The sequence below is a fragment of the Podarcis tiliguerta genome, assembly GCF_965153285.1.
Source record: "Podarcis tiliguerta genome assembly, chromosome: 1".
Classification (NCBI taxonomy): domain Eukaryota; kingdom Metazoa; phylum Chordata; class Lepidosauria; order Squamata; family Lacertidae; genus Podarcis; species Podarcis tiliguerta.
This window is the reverse complement of record NC_139534.1, coordinates 88,966,169-88,989,956: the sequence shown is the minus strand read 5'-3', so window position 1 is coordinate 88,989,956 and position 23,788 is coordinate 88,966,169. Positions and strand designations below refer to the sequence as shown.

At 41.5% G+C, this 23,788-nt stretch overlaps 1 protein-coding gene across 2 annotated transcripts in view; it reads right to left on the bottom strand.

The window, feature by feature from the left end:
- SMOC1 (SPARC related modular calcium binding 1) overlaps positions 1 to 23,788 on the bottom strand; it is a 62,118-nt gene that overhangs the window by 6,862 nt on the left and 31,468 nt on the right. The window contains exons 6-10 of one of the 2 annotated variants that reach the window (XM_083398866.1): positions 19,434 to 19,523; positions 13,980 to 14,060; positions 3,949 to 4,141; positions 2,792 to 2,874; positions 1,238 to 1,343 (exon numbers count right to left, since the gene is read on the bottom strand). In XM_083398866.1, the coding sequence (XP_083254992.1) occupies positions 1,238 to 1,343; positions 2,792 to 2,874; positions 3,949 to 4,141; positions 13,980 to 14,060; positions 19,434 to 19,523 (553 nt within the window). The remainder of the gene's footprint in view (positions 1 to 1,237; positions 1,344 to 2,791; positions 2,875 to 3,948; positions 4,142 to 13,979; positions 14,061 to 19,433; positions 19,524 to 23,788) is intronic. The other variant, XM_083398867.1, reaches the window with a different exon arrangement.

Here is a 23,788-nt window from a genome sequence, read left to right as displayed (position 1 = left end):
AAGAAATCACAGATTTTTCTATTTACATTTGCCTAGGTTCTCCAGCAAACTAACTTTGCCTCCTTTATTTTAAAGAGTGCAGCTTACAATGGCACGAAGACTGAAACTCAAACTATTAAGGATGCCAAATACTCTCTGGATTCTTCTTCACCTCTGACTCACTGTATTTGATACAACAAAATTACTTAAATCTGAAAGCAAGCCATTTCTGGCTTAGAAAAGGGAAAGCATACTTTCTCTTACAGAGGTTTTTGGCTCATTTTAGTCTTAAATCCAAGGAAAATGTGTGTTTTTAAAAAAGTATCATCTGCATTTGTATTTGCATTGCATGTTGAACATACCAGCAGACTGCAGAACATCCAGTTCACAGACATTCAACCACTAATATGATTAACAAGGCAGAAATGCCAAATTAAGATATCCTTTACAAAAGCCATTAAAATTCAGTAAATAAGATATGAAATAACACTCTCAAAAATATCTGCTTCGGAAACTGAAGGTCATATTACTTTGCCCACTGCACTTTTACTTTCTAAAATATGATAATGTGCACTGTTACGAAACCAATGGGAAATGCACAAGACTTAGGCAGACTGATTCATAGATGCATAAAGGTAAAGGTACCCCTGCCCGTACGGGCCAGTCTTGACAGACTCTAGGGTTGTGCACCCATCTCACTCAAGAGGCCGGGGGCCAGCGCTGTCCAGAGACACTTCCGGGTCATGTGGCCAGCGTGACATTGCTGCTCTAGCGAGCCAGAGCCGCACATGGAAACGCCGTTTACCTTCCCGCTAGTAAGCGGTCCCTATTTATCTACTTGCACTCGGGAGTGCTTCCGAACTGCTAGGTTGGCAGGTGCTGGGACCGAACAACGGGAGCGCACCCCACCGTGGGGATTCGAACCGCTGACCTTTCGATCGGCAAGCCCTAGGCACTGAGGCTTTTACCCACAGCGCCACCCGCTTCCCCATAGATGCATATTCATTGCAAAATTCGGAGAAGGGTGAATTTCAAAGAACGGCTGTTTCTCAGTTTGCATATTGTTTCAAAAATGACAAATTGGGTACATACACCTTCAAATGCAAACTGAATCAAATTCCTCCCCATCCTTACTTATGACTGAGTCCAGAACTTGAATTTCCCTAGTGTATTATTCAAGTGAAATAGTCTCCTTTAAGGCCAGATACATCTTTAAGTTCTCTTGTTTCAGTTCAACTTGAATGCCTCCCAAACTCACCTTCCGCCTCCAGCAGGTGCTGCTGAGTTAATGGCCTGTACCATGTCTGTGGTGAGAGCATCCAGTAAACTTGTAATAAATTCTACTTTCTTCCCTTCTGGGCAGCCTGCAAAGGGAATAGAAGCTTCCTTTGAACAAATGGTAGTCAGAACAGGTTCTTCTTCTTCCTAAGGCCATGCCTATGCTGTATGGAGTTGTCAAAATTTGTCTGGGTGCAGTTCTAATGACTGCTGTGTCTTGAATTTTTGCAGGCAGCCTAAATCACACCTGCCCACCCTCCTTCCAAATGTGACCCACATTTTAGTTTTCTGTCATATATGCATTCTATGGTGCTGCTCCCAACGTCAACAAGGCAAAGGCAGAAGAATGCTTGAACTGCAAGTTCTGCATAGAAATCAGTGTAAATGAGCAAACCAGAAGTCCTCCCGACACGATAGGAAATGCAGCAAAGGGGAAAGGTAAAGGAGGCGATGAGGACACAGGAACTCAAGCACACATAGTCACCAAGAGAGCAATAGCAGAGGTTAACGTGGATTTCAGTTCACATGGATGTTTTAAATCACAGTGTGGATGTTTGTTTACATTCATTTAAAATACAGTAGTACAACTGGATCCACACAAATCCAGTTTCTGGCGACATGGAAATCCATAAAGGATTAAAATGCAAGGTTCAGATTTAAAAAGAAATATTACCAGATGCTACAAGATTTTAAAAGAATTAAAATTACCTCCAGCAGCTCATAAATCATCAGTAAACTAGTAGCCACACATGTGCGGAAGAGCATGTTTGAGTAACCAGCCAGCCACACTCTTCTGGCTTCCACCATTTTGCACCAAAGTTTGTACATGGAGCCCAACAGAATGATGGGAAGTTAAGTGGAAAGCCAGGAGGCAACAGGGGTGGAGTAGGATTACTTCCCACATTCAAAGCATGTATTTATTTCAGACTTTACATGGAGGGGTAATTTCTTCTCTTAATTTTTCAGGGGTTTGTTTTTTTGGTCTTATTCTTATTCTGGTTGTTTCAAATGGTTTCTAATACGCCTTGTGAACTACTATAATCACTGCTCATTTGATATATTGCAAGCCACTTTGGGAGACAGTGGCATACAAATAAACATACGATGATGCAATTTCCTACCATTATCTTCAGGGTGTGTGGCAATATTTAATAAACGTATGAGCACAGATAAAAACCCAAGACAAAGCTCAACTCAGAGGTCCACTTGCTAACTGTCCCTAGAGCACTCTGAGCCATCTGACTAAACGTTAGGAAGAACTTTGTGACAGTAATAGCTATTTGACTTGGAAGGTGATGGACTTTCCCTCATTGCAGGTTTTTAAGGAGAGATTCTCTGTTAGGTTATCTGTCTGAGATTCTTTAGTTGTGAATCCTGCATTGCAGGAGGCCGAACCAGATGGCCCTTTGGGTCCTTTCCATCGCTACAAATCTGTGATTTTATAATTCTCATTATCTTATTTATCTTAGCTTTTAATGCTGCCATAAGCAAGTGAGGTGGGAGTAGAACAGACAGAATTCTTCTCCACTCTGACCTGGAAGTTCTCTGTCTTTGAAAGGGTCGTCCGTTTCTGGGCTCTTCGATCTGGCATCACTTTCACACACGGGGGTCTCGTATCTAGAGACCAAAGAGATATAAAAAGAGTATGTCCTTAAGGTATGGACTTCAGGAGTTCTCCCACTCTTTGCCCCACCCCGTGAACAAGTGTTAGCTGGAGCAGCAGCAGCAGCGCAAGAGGCAGGTGTGAACATTTGGTGTCTTTATTTGGTGACTTTATATACCTGGAGCTAGTGGAAGGGAATGGATCAGAGAAACTGGACACAGGAGTATTGGGGGGGCGGAGGTAGAAAGAGCAAAATAATGGGACTGGTTGTTGCAAGAACAGGAATCTCTCCTTTGGGCTTAACGCTGCTCATCTTGACCTCCCACCCCACTCCCAGGGCCAGTCCTAGAAAGTCTGAAGGGTTTAAGGAGATCACTTAGCAGACATGGCACACTGTTTGTGGGGACAACCCAAAACCACCCCACAACTCTCCCAGAAACCTAAGCAAACCAGAATGCAGAACTAAACAGACCTGTCTCACACATGCCTTTTTTTGGTTGGCTTGTTTTTACACTTAAGGCATTGGTAACTTATTAATATTTTTGTGTCTATAGTATTTGCACTAGCCCATCATCACACTGTTTTCTTTGCCTGTTTCCCAAGGTTCTACAGGAACGGGTGGGGACAGGTTGCCCTGAAGGAACAAGTGCAATGTCTGCGGGAGAGAGAGGCAAGTGAGGACAGGTTAACATATCAAGGGAGGGAGCAGCAAAGAAAATGAGGAGCTTTAATAAAATATGCAGAATCATATGTCTTAGTTTTCCATCTGTCTGGGGTTTAAGCCAGTTTAATGTGCAGAAGAGAAATGCACCAACATTTCTGACATATAAAATATTATTTAATTTTAAATTTGCCTCTCTTTGACATTTAATACGCCATGACCATGGCTTTCCTCTAGCAGAAATGGCAATAAATCCTCTGTCCTCTGGGTCCAACTATGCTATTCACTAATAAGAAAACAGCCTTGCAGATGAGAAAGAAAGTGTATATTGAGTGTACGTCCTGAACCCTAAAGTGGTGGTTCCTTGACCCCCAGGCCACAGTTTATTTTATCTTCTAACATGTAATTCAAAAGGAGGTATGCTTACCGGGTGGAAGTACCAGGCAGAGGACGGCCTGTGTCTACCAGAACACACCAGCAATATCCTGTGGACTGGTGACACTGCACTGGCTTGTAGAGTCCTCCAGGGGCACATTCAGGGATAACAATCCCCTCACGAGGGTTCTGCCTGGCCTCCTCAAGAGCACTTTGCCTCTCATGGTCACATGAGTTAACTTTCTCTGGAAAAGAAAAGAAAGGGAGGGTCACTATCCAGGGCATATGATGAAGCCCCACCTCCTGTTCCCACCTTGGTAATTTAGGAAACCCCATAAATAAAGGAATTAAGCCCTATTACCTTCTTCAAACATGACTTGCAATATGATCCTACAGCCAGAGGCCTACCTAAGATGCTGTCACAAAAGTCACCACTGTGGTTCAGGTTTTTACGAGACATTACTTTGCCAGATAATCTTTAGCCAGTGATCATGTTTGTGTGGGGTTTTTGTTTTGGTTTGGTTTTTAGTGCTTGATAGTTAAGGGAGATAAGAGAAGCAGGTGGCGCTGTGGGTTAAACTACAGAGCCTAGGACTTGCCGATCAGAAGGTCGGCGGTTCGAATCCCTGTGACGGGGTGAGCTCCCGTTGCTCGGTCCCTGCTCCTGCCAACCTAGCAGTTCAAAAACATGTAAAAGTGCAAGTAGATAAATAGGTACCGCTCTGGCGGGAAGGTAAACAGCGTTTCCGTGCGTTGCTCTGCTTTGCCAGAAGTGGCTTAGTCATGCTGGCCACATGACCCGGAAGTTGTACGCCGGCTCCCTCGGCCAATAAAGCGAGATGAGTGCCGCAACCCCAGAGTCATCTGCAACTGGACCTAATGGTCAGGGGTCCTTTACCTTTACTTAAGGGAGATAAGATACCAACAGCTGCAGTTGCTAGTACACCTCTCAATCCAGCAGTTTTTAACCTGTGTTCCATGGAATGTTGCAGTTCCTGGGAATCTTATCAAGAGATCCTCCCTTAAGCTTTTTCACCATTCTTGCTGGTGGAACACACAGCCATAGGGAAGGAGTGTTGACCATGTTCAAAGGTACAGCCAGTTTCCAGAGACTACATCATCACAGTTTGACAGTCCTGGCTGATGCTTTGTAAGCACTCCCAAGAACGCAACCCAGAATCCCATGCAAAATGATTCTGTAAGGCTATGAGCATGCTATCATTTTAAATCATCTTCAAAATACATTCTTTAACCCTCACAGAGTTACGATTCCCAGCCACAAAAGGTTTAGTGCATACACAGCCTAAGACATAGGGATACCATGGGAGATGTGTAGCATAGATTTCTCCATGGATTTTGAAACCACTGCCTAGATTACTGATAGCCAGTGAATGATACTACACTAGAACTCCTCTCTGCCCCAGTGAGCATGGCTAGTTGTCAAGGAAGTTGGGAGTTTAGTCCAGCAACATCAAGGGGGCATCAGTTTGGCTATCCCTGGCCTGGATGGACCACCCCATACACACACAAAATAATGTTAGCACAGAAAAATCTCTGCAAATGATGCCTTTAAACAACAACTCTGTGTGTGTGTGTGTGTACGCGCGCAACTTGGTGTAACGAGAGCAGCTTGATCAGGGTTGCAAATAGAGTAGAGAGGGGGGTAATTTTTAAAAAATGAACAAAATCTGAAAAGTTAAGTCCTCAGCTGATATTTAAGGGAACTTTGCTTTGCTGACAGGCTTTACTCTTTATTTTAAGGTGACTGTTTCTGTGCTGTATACAAACAGAGGAGTTATTCAGTTAGAGGCCTCTGGGCATCCTCACAAATCAATTACATCACAAGCTGCCACATTACTCAAGCTCTCTGCCTGACAGCAATTTACACCTTTCCTGTCAAGGTGAGGCGGGTCATTCATTTATTCAGATGCAGGGGAAAGGGAGCCAAATAATCCCCTTCATGGTCTGCTCAAGTTTTCCATTTATTTGTTTTATGCAATGGAAAATGCTCTACTGAAATGAAGGGCATTCCAGACATATTTACATCTTAACTCTGCAAAGTTCTGCAATGCAGGAATTCAAAGCAAAATGTTGAGTCCAAGAGTTCACACCAGCATCAGCAAAGCAATCTTGACTACACTCCTTCAAAATATGGAGCATCTGTTCCTGGCTCACAGGAGGGGAACGTGATCTTGTGCTAATGTCCTGCTCATGGGTTTCCCACAGGCATCTGGTTGGCCACTATGAGAACAAGATGCTGGACTAGATCCAGCAGGTTTTTCTTATGTTCTTAAAGACATACCATGTCCTCAAACTCTGGATAAGCACACGACTGAAGAAGAAGTGGAGATGGTTGTGATAGACTGGGAAGATTGCAATGGCTTTTTTTTATCTGTTGAGTGTTGGGGACATGTTGACAGCTTCTCTGTGCTAGATTCTCTATTCTAGCTTCACATGTGAATCCTACTCAAGTTTACCCTTAAACATTTATTGCACAGCTGGGTAATCTGCAGCCTGGGAAACTCTTTTTATGCTACCTAACACCTCCCCATTTTTGCACCCCATTAGAATTCCTTGCTTCCTCTTTCTCCTTCATTTCCCCATGTTTTTTCCTAGCTTTCTCCCTGCTCACATGTAGTTCCAGAACAATTGAAAGAGCCATATTTTATTTGATTTTTTTTCCTGCTTAAATGGCTTGGGTAAAAATATGTTTTCCCCACATCTGTCTGAGAAAAAAATGATACATAAATTCTTTCTTTCCACGGTCCAGACCAGCATTCTCTTTTTAAAAAGTAGTTATAAACACCTATTTAGGAAAGTGAGTCAATGTCATCAAAAAGAGAAACAGAACGGAAAATAAATCCTTCTCTATGTTAAATTAGTGACTGAGCTAAGGGAAAAGAACAATGTCCAGCATAATGAATGGGTAGGGGAAGGAGGTGCTGAATGACAACTTGGCCAAGATAATAAAGCTGTGACCATTTTTAAAAGAATAAGACTGTCACATTATCCAACTTTTGCTGTCATAAGGGAAGCAGGCCAGCAATGCTGCCAACCTACTGCTGCTGCTACAAGAAGCGAAAGAGGGAGGGAGTCCTTTGGGGAGATTAAAATTCTAGATTTCATCTTCCAACAAGAAATGGGAAAAGTGAGGCAAGTGCTAGGAATCTCCTTTCAATCAGGGCTGCTGACCCACAAAACATTTAAGCTATATTTTGGATTAATCCCTTTGACACTCCAAACTAATTTATAAGAGCTCAGGGTAGAGCATAAATAAGTGTGGCTTATTTGTGAATGACATTTTTCCTATTAAGATCTTTTGGGGAAATGTGTAATTTCATTCGCAGGCATGGATTTACACAAGTCACCTAGGCTCATACAGTCTGAAGAATACAATCATATTTCCACATGGATGCTTTCATGACAGTGTATGGCACGAAGCCAATGATGAGGCCAACTATTAGAAAGATGGTCCAGTTTTGCCTGGAACAAGAAATGGAAGGACATGGTTCAGAGCAAGTCCATTTTTTAAAAAGTGGTGTCTGGTTTAGCTTTTAAGTTCTCGTTTGTAGAATAAAAGCCATTGCAATTTCACTCTGAACTTAATTCCAAATGAATTTCCTGAAGTCCACAGATCAGTGCAGCAGAATCACTGCATATACTAGGGTAAAGTGTGCATATATTAGTGAAAGGAACACACAAAATGCATTATGTAAGGGGGAACTATTTTGCAAAAAATGTGTATAGCAGGGATAACTGCATACAAAGATGTGTATATTACAAGAAATTTGCAGTAAAATCTTGAATTTTCGTGAGGCACTTAAAAAATGCAAATCGCTGCAGAAATGTGAGGAACTGAATTTAAGTTTGAAAAAATGAGAAATGAAAATAAACTAAATTGGCTGTTTCATCCTTCCCTAGTACTAAATAGGTTCTCCATAGCAGGTGAAAGGAGAATCAAGTCAACCACGAGAGGCCTTCACCATTCCAAAGCCAACAAAGCTCTTAACAGGATCACTAACAATACCAGCTAAATCCTCCAAACCTATCAGGAATCACTCCAAATTTGTTTTAGTATTTTTATTTTTATTATTTATTGAATAATATACCACCCTATACCCAGAGGTCTTGAGAAATATTACTGTCAACATTAGAGAGGGTGAGGTGGCCCGTCTCAACAAGTCGATATGGGGTCATCTTAAATAAACATACAAATTCCCCTTTATTATGTACATAGTTTATTATTAAATGTTACCACCTTGTGTGGCACTGTACAGATTTTCCACCCAAGGCACAAAAATGGCTCGCCTGGCAACAGCACATTGAGTACGAAATGCTATGGCTGGGACATTGAAAATGGAGATTTGTATCCCCAGATCAAACGCTCAGCAATGATCGGAGGCTTTATGTTCCTTATGACACAATTTCCCCTTCCCTACCAAAGGAACAAAAAGCCATGCAATACATTCAGTAACTGACAAGTCTTCAGTGTGGGAAAGAGGCATCTCCCTCCAGCCCCCGAAACAAAAGCCTGCAAGTCATGGAAACAGCAGGTAAGGAAAGGGCAAAAACTCCCCTTTCCATTTAGGAGCACAACACCAGCTGAGCAAACATTGGGAGGAGCAGATGCATAAGTGCCTCTCTATCCCCACTCCCTTTATACAAGAACACCTGCACTTCTCATGACATACCATCTAGGGTCGGATAGCAATCACTGGAGTATTTCGCTTGCCAAAAAGAAATAAGTGAAGGCTTTTCCCCCCTTCCATAACTACAATCTCTAGAAGACCAAATGCTTTGTCTTGGCTTTCTATACCTCTACAAAAAGCACAAAAAGAAAAATTACAGTAAAACACAATACAGTACAATTTTGTTTCTGAATTTTGTTTACAAGTTCTTCTGGTCTCTGAAGTAGATAACCTTTTAGCCTTCACCAGCTACTGAATTTCATTGTGGTTCTCCTATTTGAAATGCAGAGAAGTACATACAGAACCATATGGCAAATGTGCAGTAATTGGTTCATAAACCATTAGGAGGAGTCAAGATGGAGAACAAACTGATACAGTGGAAAACTCTCCAAAATACACTTAGTAGAACTCGCCTGCAAACAACGCAGATGGCACCCTTCACTATTCTGAACTCCAGGCGCGTGTCCAGTTTAACTCCAAACCATCTTAAATATAATAATCTGAAATATGTATTTGAAATATTTCCTCTCCCTTTCTGTTTTCATCACTGCCCACAAAGAAGTTATTTTTGACACACTTGGGGAGCGGTGGGTAAGATGCTTTTACCCCAGAACACCAGCTCACATCTATTTTGAGACCATGCATTCTGGCTCAAATAAATAAATAAATCATCTTTTCATTTAATTTCTTTCATTTATTTGTGCTATATTTATATACCACTTAAATTACCAGAGTTTCTAAGCAGCGTATTGCATGTGACACATTAGCAGGTAAAGGCTTAAAAACAGTAAACATCTATTATTGTTTTGCCAGTTCACCATTTTTAACCTAAATTACAGAGCTTAGCATTAGTCAGGGCTCAGCCCTCAAACCTATTTTACATTCCAGAGCTCAGCTTCACAACATCTGGAATAAGGCCAATGTCTTGGAGAACAGGGACAATGCATTTGTCTCACCACTTGAGTGCAAAGTCCACCTTAAGCAGTTGGTCCCTTACCTTTCCCGCCCTGATCTGGCCACAGTGATCCATGTGACGGTCACCTCCAGGCTTGACTACTGTAATTTGCTCTATGCAGGGCTGCCCTTCAAACTCTCCCAGAAACTCCAGCGGGTGCAGAATGCTGCAGTGAGGCTCCTCACGTGGTCCCTGCCATGGGAGCCTATTCACCCAGTGCTTTACCAGTTGCACTGGTGGAGTATCGGGTCAGGTTTAAGGTGCTGGTTTTGATCTTTAACGCCCTTTGTGGCTTAGGGCCCTCATATTTACGGGACTGCCTCCCCTGGTATGCCCCGCAGAGGACCTTAAGGTCCATGAATAATCATAGTTTAGAGGTCCCGGGCCCTAAGGAGTCAGCTTATCCTCCACCAGGGCCAGGGCCTTCTCAGTGATGACTCCGACCTGGTGGAATGCTCTGTCCCATGAGACCAGGGCCCTGCAGGATTTAACTTTCTTCCACAGGGCCTTCCTTCCCTCCCACTCCCCTTTTTATGAAGATTAGCCTCTCTGGGATCCCACAGCTAATTCTCCCCTGGTCGTCTCGCTGGCCCAAATAGGACTAATTTAGCCAGCTAGCCCTGGTGATCATCTAATGTTTATTGGATGGATTTTCCCCCTAAATTGATTTTTTAATTCTGAATTTATTGTTATTCATGTTTTATCCTGTATTTTATGCTGTTTTTAGTTGCATCAATTAAGTGTTTTAAATTTGTTGTTAGCTGCCCTGAGCCCGGTTTTCTGAACTGGGAAGGGCGGGGTATAAATAAATTGTTGTTATTATTATTATTATTATTATTATTATTATTATTATTACCGACCCACACATGGAATATGGAACTAATGGCATGCTTGAGCCCCAGGACCTCTTTTTCAAGAAAGCTAACCAGCATTTATTGGTGCCTTTCTGTTTTCATTGTAACTCCAGTGGCCAATCCATGGGCTCCCAGTCAAGCACTTTGACATTTCGTTCTAACGTCCCAGGACACCATGCTCCCCCGCTACCTTGCTTCTTTTCCTCCCCTTCTCCCTTCCTGCCCCTATGTGACTTTACAGCAGCTGTGGGGAGGTTGCTGTTATGACTTTGTGCTTGGAGTAATTTGTTTTCTTTCTTTGGAGGTAGGGGAGAGACTGAATTCTTTGTGAGTGATTTATCACATGGCCAGCAGGAGCGAACCTCATTTATTTGTCTAGCTGCATATGGTTTTAGCACCTATGATTGCGTGCTGATTATTATACGGTGTTATTTTTCCCAGTTGTATACTTTGCACCTTTTCATAAGGTTAGATTAACTGGTTCCCAGTGGCATGTTATTCATTACTTTGTTTGCTGGCTGTCTGGAAGGGCTTAGCCTCTTCCATCACTCCTTGCCTTGCTTCAGCCATACTTGCCTCCAGACAAGCCAACTTAAAGCTTAAGTTCACCAAGGATGGACCACCCCACTTCTAATTTAAAATAAAATAAAATAAAATGGTTCAAATATATTTTTCCACCACTGCCAATAAATATTCTAACGACCATTCCAAATTCTGTCAGGCTTCCAGAAATGTGCATTTGGTATTCTAACCCTATTGCATTTGCTAGAATGCAGAGCCCTATAGACTAACTTTCTATATTTTAATCCAGGCTTCCTCAACCTCAGCCCTCCAGATGTTTTTGGCCTACAACTCCCATGATCCCTATCCAGCAAGACCAGTGGTCAGGGATGATGGGAATTGTAGTTTCAAAACATCTGGAAGGCCGAGGTTGGGGAACCCTGTTTTAATCTCTTTGGGTTAAATAATCTGTATCCTTGTAACAGAATATCCGTTCCTCCTCACCAAATCAAAATCATTCTTGCAAACCTAGTATGTTTAAGCAGCATTTTATTTTATAATGCTTTATTTACGGCAAAACACTTGGAACATTGGAAAACAGGCAGGAGAAAGTAAGTGATGATGCAGAAATTAGAAATGAGCATTTTCATAACTGGAATCTAATATGTTAGTGACTCCTATACACACATGCACATGCACACACTGATGTTAACAAGCTATAATATTTTCATATTTCAAATCAATATTTGACTAAGTGATAATTTATACTTTCTGCACATGCACAGCCTTCATGTGAGGTTGTTTTTTGAAATAAATTTGCCATACTACAAGGTGGTTCAAGGGTTTTAAAGCCACTTTCTTGTGTCTTCTGTATCTCCTTTAACCTCCTTAAAACATAAAGGCCATCTGCTTTCAAAATGAGGCTGGGTATGTTCTGGGAAATGGCACTATGTGGTCATATAGAACAGTTTCAAGGATCTGTACAGGGGGAAAAGATGGCCACCCCATGGAATAACATGGGAACAGCCATCTTTGTTTCCATATAGCCCCTAGAAACCATGTTACATAAGCAAGTAGCAAATTCAGTTGACTGAGATTTTCAAATACCTTCAGTTGTAAACTGACACTGAAACAAAGTGGCCTTAGGGCTTTGAAAAAAATGCTTGCTAAATCTCATAATAGTCAACCAAATTTATACTGAACCAGTTCACAGATGTCCTATAAAATGCATATGAAACTTTCTAACGGGTTTCAACTGCTGATCAGTTTGCATCATATTGTAACCCATTGCAATCGGTGCCACCATCCCCTTGCCTCCCGACTAAAATAATATCATTCAGTTCCCACTTACCGCATTCCTTACATTACTTGATTGAATCAAGTAACTTTTAAACAATAGAACTATTTGAATTTTTGCTTACGTTATAATAGAAAATCTCTATTGAATCTCTATTTAAAATATAAAAAGTGCCCAGATTTCTGGGTGCCAAGGCTGGCTTTTAAAAAAAAGACACACACATATAAAACCTGTCTTCAGCTGCTAACCTTAATAGATTACTCATTCTTCCTTTCAAATAACGTCATGTACAGACCACTAGTTGCTGCAAAGTATTTACTTGACTGCTACTGCTAGCTTTCCCAGAGCTGTTTATAGTTCCATTTATCCACTCATTACATCATCCTGTGGTTTTCTTGAAAGGTTGACAGTGTAGGCTGGCTGCATGGCTGGAATCCCTCTTTACCCCAAACTTTAAAACGTTGTAGTACAAAGGGTTCTGAGCAAAGCCCATACCTTGCAGTGAAGAGGCAACCCCACAGTCCCTCTCTGAAAAGTTGTCTTCTCTGTTTGATACGTTAGCAAGGAAAACCACCAACTTTTCAGGCATTGCCTTCAAACTCCTCTTGTAACGAACGAGTAGCACCAGCAATTAACTGATGTGCTCTAGGGCAGTTAACAGACTAGCCTAGCGGAAGAAGGAAGGTGTCCCCCGGTTAGTGATTAGACTTAGGCCCCAAATAACGGTGGCCTCTTGACCTGCAGACCCTCTCAGGGTCTCAGACTGGTAGCATGGGCCTGTTTGGTAATTCCACTAGCCTCAGAAGTTTGGTGGTGGAGCTCCAGGACAGAGCATCAGTTTCAGTAGCAGATCCTAAACTGAAGAATTCCCTCCACACGGAGGTGCATCTGGTACCTTTATTATGTAGCTTCCACCTCATGCTGGAAACACACCTCATTACAGTGGTACCTCGGGTTACATACGCTTCAGGTTACATACTCTTCAGGTTACAGACTCCGCTAACCCAGAAATAGTGCTTCAGGTTAAGAACTTTGCTTCAGGATGAGAACAGAAATCATGCTGCGGTGGCGTGGCAGCAGCAGGAGGCCCCATTAGCTAAAGTAGTGCTTCAGGTTAAGAACAGTTTCAGGTTAAGAACAGACCTCCAGAACAAATTAAGTTCTTAACCCGAGGTACCACTGTACCTGGCACTACACAAACACACACAATCTCCTTTAATTGGTTTTGAATTGATTTTAATATTTTTTTTATAATTGCTGTAATCTGGGACCTTATGGTGAAGAGTAAGAATATGAAATAGTAATCAGAATGATATTTTGAATAGAGTCCATTGCTCCTTATCCAAGGTAACCTGTAAAATATATCCACTTTTCAGCTTTTCATTCTGAATTCAGCCTTTAGAATTGTGAGTTTCTCCTAGTCTCAGATTATACAACCAGAATCAGGAGTCAAGGCAGGTAAACATACTGAGAGATTAAACATCACCATGTCGGATAATGGAAGGAAAATTGAGGAGTACAGCTTCATTTTGTGCAGAATGTATTTATTTTAGCTAAGCCCAGTCAACTGCCCATCACATGTGCCCAGAATGCCTTTCTGACTGCATGTAAAAAGAACTTCCAATAGTCAGACCACAAAGCTATCACCTAGGATAATTATTAACAGTGGGAAAATCTTTGGAAAGACAACAGGGGGAGGAAACTCTCATCAGTTTAATTAATAAAACTATGGGCAGGATTGAATTAGCCTCCATCTGCAACATGGGAAGGAAGATAAGTGAACATTACCTGAATTTTTCATACTAGAACTGTTCAGTTTGGAATCTTTGATGACCAAATGCTTAATCCAAAGGGTGGGAGCTGTGATCTCTGGAAAACAAGAACAGATGCCTTTTAATATATATGTGTGTGTTTGTGTGTGATATATGTGTGTGTAACTAACGTATTAAAAAGTGTTATGGTGCTGAAAAGTAAGCTACTGAGCTAAGTTCAAGGCTGGGACCAGGATACCTAAAATATCTCCTACATACTCAGCTTGATCACTGCATTCTGCAGGAGAGGGCAGCAACTAAGTTGATTAAGTCTTGTGCATTATAAAGCCTCAAGAAGACATCAAATTAAAATATTCTGAAAAAAATGTAAGATAAAATAATAATAATATTTTTTTAAAAGATGAAGAAGAAAAGCTACTTTTCACTGGCCAGGATTCAGCTAACTTGCCCAGCACATCTCCACAAAGCTCTTACGGTGGCAGCCCCTCACTGGGAGTCAATTCCAGAGGGCTTTCCCACACCCCAAACATCAAAAGGTTCTGGGGGTGAAGGGTTGCTTGCTGCTTCAACTGTGGAGCTAGATGTCCTCTTCCATAAGTGGGACACAGCAGGCACTGCTTTGGATCCCAGAAAAATGACGTCTTTAAAAATTTCCTTCTCATTTTCTATGCCACATGATTTGTTACTTTCAGAAAATAAAACAAATTTGTCATTTTCTCACAGACTAGGGGCTCCAAGCTTTAATCAATTTATCTGGTAGATTGAATTAGATTAAGAGCTTTAATCAGACAACCATGACAGCAGGCCAAGCACGAGCACTTCAGAAGGGCACAGGGCTACCTCAGGTGCCATCAGCTAGGGGAGGAGCAGAGGGCGGTTATGAGTGAAGAAGGCCTTTTCAGCAGTGACATCCCACTTACTGAATATCCTCCTTGGAGAGGCTCACCTGGCACCTAAATGTAAGTTCTTCTAGAATCAGGTAAAAGGCTTCTTAAGATCTCAGGCCTGTTAAAAGGTGCTGTGGCTTTTAAAATCCATTTTAGCTCATACGTTTGCTCTCCACTTTTTCTGTTTTTGAATTTAATTCGGCATTTTCTTTCATTCTGCACCATATTTTATGATACGACTGTTTTTAAATTGTAAGCTACCCTGAGAACCTTTATTACAGTGGTACCTCGCGTTTCCGTGTGCTGCGCTGGTGCTGGCTCGCCAGAGCAGCTTCGTCACGCTAGCCACGTGACCCGGAAGTGTCTCCGGACAGCGCTGGCCCCCGGCCTCTTAAGTGAGATGGGCGCACAACCCTAGAGTCGGACACGACTGGCCCGTACGGGCAGGGGTACTTTTACCTTTTTACCTCGGGTTACAGATGCTTCAGGTTACAGACTCCGCTAACCCAGAAATAGTACCTCAGGTTAAGAACTTTGCTGCAGGATGAGAACAGAAATCATGCTCCGGTGGTGCGGTGGCAGCGGGAGGCCCCATTAGCTAAAGTGGTGCTTCAGGTTAAGAACAGTTTCAGGTTAAGAACAGACCTCCAGAACGAATTAAGTTCTTAACCCGAGGTACCACTGTATAGGGTGGCCTATAAATATATAAACTCTAAATAATAAAAACAGCACTGCCATGATTTGTGCAATCATGGCGGCTGTTTTCCAAGTTGCTATGTTGGGACACTGCTTGAAGGCCCAACACCAATGTGTTTTAGAAAACCTCAGTGCCCATTTCCACACAGCTTGTGTTTGAGTCACTAGAGTTCTTCCAAAACCATGTGACTAAGTGGTACAAGCAGTCTCAGGCAATTAATGAGGCGGGAAAGCAGGAACCTCTATAAGGGCCCTGTATAAAGTGTTATATAACTATTTATAAATAAATAAAAGTCAAAAGTATTCTGACAATTTCCAGAGGCGTAACCATGTTACTCTCTCGTAATAACAAAAATCTTGCAGCATCTTAACAACTAACAAATTACTGTCTGAACAGCAAAACAAAGAGTGCAAAAAATACAATTTGTACAAAACAAAAACAAAAAATAGACGAAGTTGTGCAAGAGAAACAAAACCTTCCTTTACATTTTTTAAAAAGGAAAGTTTGAAAGCTACAGTTTTTTTGGGGGGGGGGGGCGGGTTAGTGAAATGGATTAAAAGAAGAAAATGCTTCGTTTTTTTCATTTGCAGAGTGAGGGAAAAACATTAAAGGAAAGGGGAGATTTCTTATTAAAACCAGAGTAGTCAGTTGTATATATTGATTTGTTTCACAACATCAAGACTCCAGTCTGTGAAACCAGGAACAAGGCACTTGATCTCAGTTTTTCAAGTGTTTGGGAGTTTAGTAGGTGTTCAAGTTCCAATAACCTGATTTTCAAAGATGTAGTTAATAATGGTAGCACAAATCTATGATACCGCAGAACTACTTCAGTTCAGGAATTTTGCCTATTAATTCTCTTTTTCTGTGTGTTCACAAAACAAGAACAGCATGTTTTCGCAGAACCAGTCACCATTTTAGTGCAACTAAAATTCACAACCCATATATTACATTTTTTTAAAAAAAAAATTAAAATGCAGGCTTTTGGTAGCTGCATACCTGCAAGTTTCACAGATTTCTAAAGAACTGAACCCAAAACCAACATACTGGGTGTAGAAAGTGAGGTTCTCATTTTATATGCAAAGCAAAACAGGTATGGTGAGAGAAAATGCTGCACAGTCCATAGAACATATAGCTCAGCAGAAGAAGAGTCCTAAGCAGCACCTAAGCAACTAAAAGGCTCTCTCAAGTAATTCTGTAAAACACAGGAGGGATGAACAAATTGGCAGCTTTGCTCTTGTTCAGTAGGGATACCTACAACTCTTTTTCATCAATATGGGGAGCAATTGCAAATCAATTTGAAAAGTCACTTTCCAGCACAGTACTATGTATGTCTACTCAAACGCCTATCTCACTGAGTTCAATGGGACTTATTCCCAGGTAAGTGGGTATAAGATTGTCCCTTAGTCCCATAAAAAGATGTAATTCCACATATAATATAATAATAAATTGTTATTTATACCCCGCCCTTCCTGGTTCAGGAAACCAGGCTCAGGGCGGCTAACAACAAATTTAAAACACTTAATTGATGCTACAAAAAACAAAACAAAAAACAGCATAAAATATGGTATAAAGCGTAAACAACAATAAAATCAAGAATAAAAAATCAGTTTAGGGGGGAAATCCATCCAATAAACATTAGATGATCACCAGGGCTAGCTGGCTAAATTAGTCCCACTTGGGCCAGCGAGGAGACCAGGGGAGAACCAGCTGTGGGATCCCAGAGCGGGCAATCTTCACAAAAAGGGGAGGGGAGGGAAGGAAGGGAAACAAAAGATCAGGCCAGGTTCAAATTGAAAGCTAGGCAGAATAGTTCTGTCTTACAGGCCCTGTAAAAGGAAGTTAAATCCTGCAGGGCCCTGGTCTCATGGGACAGAGCATTCCACCAGGTATTATTGTTGTTGTTGTTGTTGTTGTTGTTGTTGTTGTTGTTGTTGTTGTTTTATTTACACCCCATCCTCCCCAGCCAAGGCCGGGCTCAGAGTGGCTTACAAGCAATAATAAAAACAAGATGAATGATTACAACTTAAAAACAAAAGTAAAGAACAACATTAAAATAATGGAACATTAAAATATTAAAATGTAGCCTCATCGCAGGAGGAGAAGGAAAAGAAAAAAGAAAGAGAGGGAGGGAATCAAATTGGCTCCAAGCCAAAGGCCAGGCGGAAGAACTCTGTCTTACAGGCCCTGCGGAAAGAAATCAGATCCTGCAGGGCCCTGGTCTCATGAGGCAGAGCGTTCCACCAGGCCGGAGCCAGAGTTGAAAAGGCCCTGGCTCTGGTTGAAGCCAATCTAACTTCCTTAGGGCCTGGGACCACTAGGGTGTTGTTATTTATGGACCTTGAGGCTCTCCATGGGGAATACCAGGAGAGGCGGTCCCATAGGTACGAGCCATCACTGAGAAGGCTGTGGCCCTGGTGGAGGATAATCTAACTTCCTTGGGGCCCAGGACCTCTAAACTATGATTATTCATGGACCTTAAGGTCCTATGCAGGGCATAGCAGGAGAGGTATGAAATATAGAGATATCTCAAGTAATGAAGTGAAAGATCTGATAATGTGTTCCTATTTTGTATTTACCAGTAGCCTTGTTTCCAAGTTGTCCACTGCCTATATTTCAAGTGGCCTATTTTTCTTAAACATGGCATCACATGCAGGAAGTAGCAGACCTTCCAAATATTTCCTCTTATCTTTTGTTGCAAGGGCATCCTGATCAAATTTGCAGATGACACCAAACTGGGAGGGGTGGCTAACACCCCAGAAGACAGGATCACACTTCAAAACGACCTTGACAGATTAGAGAACTGGGCCAAAACAAACAAGATGAATTTTAACAGGGAGAAATGTAAAGTATTGCACTTGGGCAAAAAAAATGAGAGGCACAAATACAAGATGGGTGACACCTGGCTTGAGAGCAGTACATGTGAAAAGGATCTAGGAGTCTTGGTTGACCACAAACTTAACATGAGCCAACAGTGTGACGCGGCAGCTAAAAAAGCCAATGCAATTCTGGGCTGCATCAATAGGAGTATAGCATCTAGATCAAGGGAAGTTATAGTGCCACTGTATTCTGCTCTGGTCAGACCTCACCTGGAGTACTGTGTTCAGTTCTGGGCACCACAGTTCAAGAAGGACACTGACAAACTAGAACGTGTACAGAGGAGGGCAACCAAAATGGTCAAAGGCCTGGAAACAATGCCTTATGAGGATCGGCTAAGGGAGCTGGGCATGTTTAGCCTGGAGAAGAGGAGGTTAAGGGGTGATATGATAGCCATGTTCAAATATATAAAAGGATGTCACATAGAGGAGGGAGAAAGGTTGTTTTCTGCTGCTCCAGAGAAGCGGACACGGAGCAATGGATACAAACTACAAGAAAGAAGATTCCACCTAAACATTAGGAAGAACTTCCTGACAGTAAGAGCTGTTCGACAGTGGAATTTGCTGCCAAGGAGTGTGGTGGAGTCTCCTTCTTTGGAGGTCTTTAAGCAGAGGCTTGACAACCATATGTCAGGAGTGCTCTGATGGTGTTTCCTGCTTGGCAGGGGGTTGGACTCGATGGCCCTTGTGGTCTCTTCCAACTCTATGATTCTATGATTCTATGATTCTATGATTCTATGTTGCTGTTGTGATTGAGAGGTGCAAACTTGGCTGTAAACTAATTCTACAGTCACATCGTGATTACAGAAATGGATAGTCACAGATATGGCAGTGAACCCAGTTGACACTGGCATTTGTTCCAAGCAACCCAATATCCAGGGAGAGTTATGCAAAAAAATTAACACCCAAATCAAATATATTGTGTGATGTTGCGGTAGGCATTTTTCTTATGGGATAACAAAATACTAGGTTGACACATATTACGTGAGAATAAACGTCTCTGAAGTTCTTACCTTCTCCGTCAAAAACAGGCTGGGTCTCCATGGTGGGTGTTGGTTTCGAACCATCATCTGAATTGAGAGTTAAAAAGAATCGAAAAGAAACTACCATTATTGAGGTAAATACTATCTACTCTCCAGTATTGTTGAATGATTGGGATTTTTACATGGCCCGGCCAAGTCCATCAGAGAGAAAATCACAAGAATGAGAATACAAAAGGCAACGTACTTTAAGGAGTTTGCTTAAAGAATAACATAGCAGAGAATTATTAAAATCATTTTCAGAATGGTCATTTTTTGTCATCCCTCACATTCATTGCATTGACTAAAACCAAAGAACATTCTCCTTTTCGGTGTATTGTGGAAGGCTGCGTGACAAGAATGGCTGTCGTTTGGATCAGATGGGCTTAGTTTATTCATTGTGGTCCTATTTACCTATTCTTTATATGGTGGTTCCCTGCTTCTTGGATGTGGTGATCACACTAACACGTGGCACAAATCACAACTTGAAGGCTTGGGAGCATGAGATGTCACGATGGGCTAGTATATGAGCAGGTGAAGTCGCACCTCACTGTGCCAAAAGGTTAATTCATAGAAGCCTGTCAGCACAAGGCCACCATGTTAAGTAATAGATATGAAAACTAGGCCTAAGATTCTGTTTGCTAAGATGGTTGGCCTTCCAAATATATTTCATCTTTATACTTTTCATGGTTGTTGAAATATCTTGTTTTCTGAATCTTATCAAAATGGAATCTGGCATCACAATTTGCTGCATTCACTAGTATGCCATATTATTTCTAATGCTTACTTTGGCAAATCACCAATACCAACATAGCTAAAACAGAAGAGGGTCTAGAAGAAATGTGTTCTTATTGGCCTCCCTTGTTCTGAAATTCTCCAAGTGCAAAGATAACAATGAAGCAGTTCTCATAAATGCTTGAACCTAGTAAAATCCAAAACAAATTAAAACCATGAAGAAAAATAATCTTTTGAAAACTGGCCACAGAATGAAGCAAATGGGGACAGAGTCATGCTCTGACTGATTCAGCCCATGAATGCCTAAACCTACAACCCCATTATCTCATTCCAAGGGGGGGGGGAGTGTTTGAGGTCAGAAGACTTTGGATCTAGAGTTTGAGCTCTCTGAAACAGACATACATGTCATCAATAAAAGTAGCCATTGTTTATATCCTCTACTGGTATTTGTATTACGTATGTGCTATAAGAATAAATAAAAAGTTACAATGTGCAAAAATAAAACCATAAAAAGCATTAGTTTGTCTGCTTAGCTGGGTCTTGTAAGCATATAAAAACAAGTGACATCATGAGAATTTGGGGACATTTACAGCATATTGTGGCTTTAAATACCTTGTCACATGTTCTGTGTCCTCATGTCCTGACACAAGATATACAGAAAGAAAATCTCAGTTACAAAACCATAGTATAATATGATGAAGTGCTATGCAACATTTAAAACAAAAATCCTGCCCAGTTTTGATCAACTGGTAAGCTACCACTGCTGAATTTCCAGGTGCAGTAATCCTAAAAGCAGAGTTTCCAAAAACAGGGGAAATATCATCCTTGCTCCAGCCAACATACAGAATTCCACATAAAAAGAACAGGAAGCAGATGAAGGAAGAAACATATGACCCAATGAGGTTAATGTCAAGGTGGGAAGGGAGATGCAAGGGCAGTATTTTATTTGCCTGTGTGTTGTAACCAGGGTGTGTGATTCAACTCTTAAAAGTTTAATCACATTAAAAAAACACACAACTGATTACAACTTGGTAAGAAAAATAAAGCACTAACCAGTTAACTGAGAAAACAAGCTTAGAGCCGAATAATGCTGATACAGAGGAAAGTTAGTTGCAGTTAAAATCAATTAAGCTAAAGCTGTTGTTTTACAGAAGCCGATCTTAATGCTTTCCAAGTTGTTAAGCAGTGTTCCTCATTTTAATTAGCGACAAGATGACTAACTTTTTCTAATCAGAAAGTGTTCTCCAAAGATTCTCATTCATTTCAGCAGGATTTAGGTGCAACTAACTTTATCTAGTATTGGGCTGATGTTTCCCATAGGTGGATTAACAGCTGCTGATCCAAAGCCCAGAACTGTAATCCCATCAGTTTCTGCATGCTCACCAAACAGTGCTACCTGCTTCCGTAACTTCTATTAGAAATAAAAGATTTCAGGGTTTTTTCCTGCCAATAACCAAATCAGTACTGAGTAATTATTTGATGCGGAATAAAGAGAAACCAGGGCATCTGGTTTCCTCAAACGATGCTTAAGATGAAAAGTTTTGTAATGAACTTGTAAATAGACGGGGTATAAATAAATATATAATAATGATAAATTTTTCACCCTTGTTACCTGGTAACACCAAAGACAGTTTTCACTAAATTAAAACACACATTCTTCAGCGAGATACATCTGACAGTTCCATTTTTATTTTTTATGTCTGGAACAAGTGATATTCCGGAAGACTAACAGCTGCAAAACCAGATACATTCCATTTTAGTCACAGAAAACCCTCCTACCCTTGTATTATGAATATTGCATTATTATTTTTTACTTAGTTGTAAATTGCTTTAGAGCTTTTGATTTGGAAGGGACATATATAATTAATAAACCTAATCTTAGCTTAGCTAACATGATATCAAATTATTTGGCTTATATTGAAAAGTCACAGATATAATCATGGTATAATAGTGCTCTGAATGTAAAGTGCAGATGGGACCTAGGATAAAAAAGGCTTGATGGGAAATGAAGGCTTTCTATGGGCCATTTAAATGTATTTGTGAGAGAGGGCTGTTGTTATATTATGTATTTTGTCATTTCCTTTTGTATTCTTATGTCATAAACCGTCCTGCTTACAGGGGTGTGGAAATGATATGTTACTTAAGACAAGGCAGTATTGATTCTAGTTTTAAAGGGCTTTCATAAAGGGGGGGTCTGCTTTATAATTCACTGTAGAGATATCAGTCTAGGAAAGAAGTCTATAAACACAAAAATGTTTGGTTAGAATCCAAATGCTTCAACATTCAAGGCCATCATGAACTCCAACCTGAGAGATAATTGCACACTTCTGAAATAAACGGTGCCTGCTTTTTACAAAACACTGCCAATGCTAATTGCAACAGTATGCTGAAGGAATCTTCAACCAAGCAGAAATGAGACTTTCTGGAATACATTAGTCTCCCTCCCTTTCCTCCACCCCAAATATCTCCCTTGCAGGTGCATCAGTATGAAGGAGGTTGGGGAATATTCCTCAAAGACTTTGTGATCTAATATCGCCAAGCCAGGATACTTCTGCAAAAGACAGCACAGCTCTTTGGTGTTGCACAGACAGCTGGAAGTCACTTCGACCCCTGATGACATGATTCAAAGCCTCTTCTGTTTGGCTTTTTGATTCCTGATTGACACATTCACTGCTGGCTGGAGATAAATGCCACTGAGAGGACAATGTTGATCCGCTCCAGCTATTCCTGTGAAGGACTTTTTTTTTCTTTTTTTGAATAATAAACAAAACAAAGATGGTGTGCTTAAGTGTTTGAATAGAGCTGGGGATAGACCGAAGGAGAGTATAGTGGCTTTAAAGAGGTTGGCAAGTCACTTGAAGAGTTAATTGTCTGGGTGTACAATGCGTTTATTCTGACCACGGACAAAGCATCCCCTCTTCCTGGAAGCAGCCCTTTAAAAAGGATATGTCAAAAGGGCCCGCTGCTGCTGCTGGGTTTTTCTTACAAGCTGCATCACTCTGGCACTGCTCTGAAAACCGTGACTCTTGAAATCTTGATACAGAGCACACCACCCACTCTACACCACCAAGGGTACAAAACCACATCCCACTTGCAACCCTGATATTAATTTGTCCAATTGCAAACCTGCCATTAATCTGTATGGCTTTAAAGGTAAAGGTACCCCTGACCATTAGGTCCAGTTGTGGACGACTCTGGGGTTACAGTGCTCATCTTGCTCTAGGCCAAGGGAGCCGGCATTTGTCCGCAGCTTCCGGGTCATGTGGCCAGCATGACTAAGCCACTTCTGGTGAACCAGAGCAGCGCACAGAAACGCCGTTCACCTTCCCGCCGGAGCAGTACTTATTTATCTACTTGCACTTGATGTGCTTTCAAACTGCTAGGTGGGCAGAAGCTGGGACCGAACAACGGGAGCTCACCCCATCACGGGGATTTGAACCGCCGACCTTCTGATCAGCAAGCCCTAGGCTCTGTGGCTTAGACCACAGCGCCACCCGCATCCCTTTGTATGGCTTTAGATAGCATTTAAAGAATGGCTTGGGGTGCAAACAGGTAGTTTAATAAGCATGTCTGGAAGCTTTTTCTTCTCTCCCACCCTTTGGCATGGATACCAA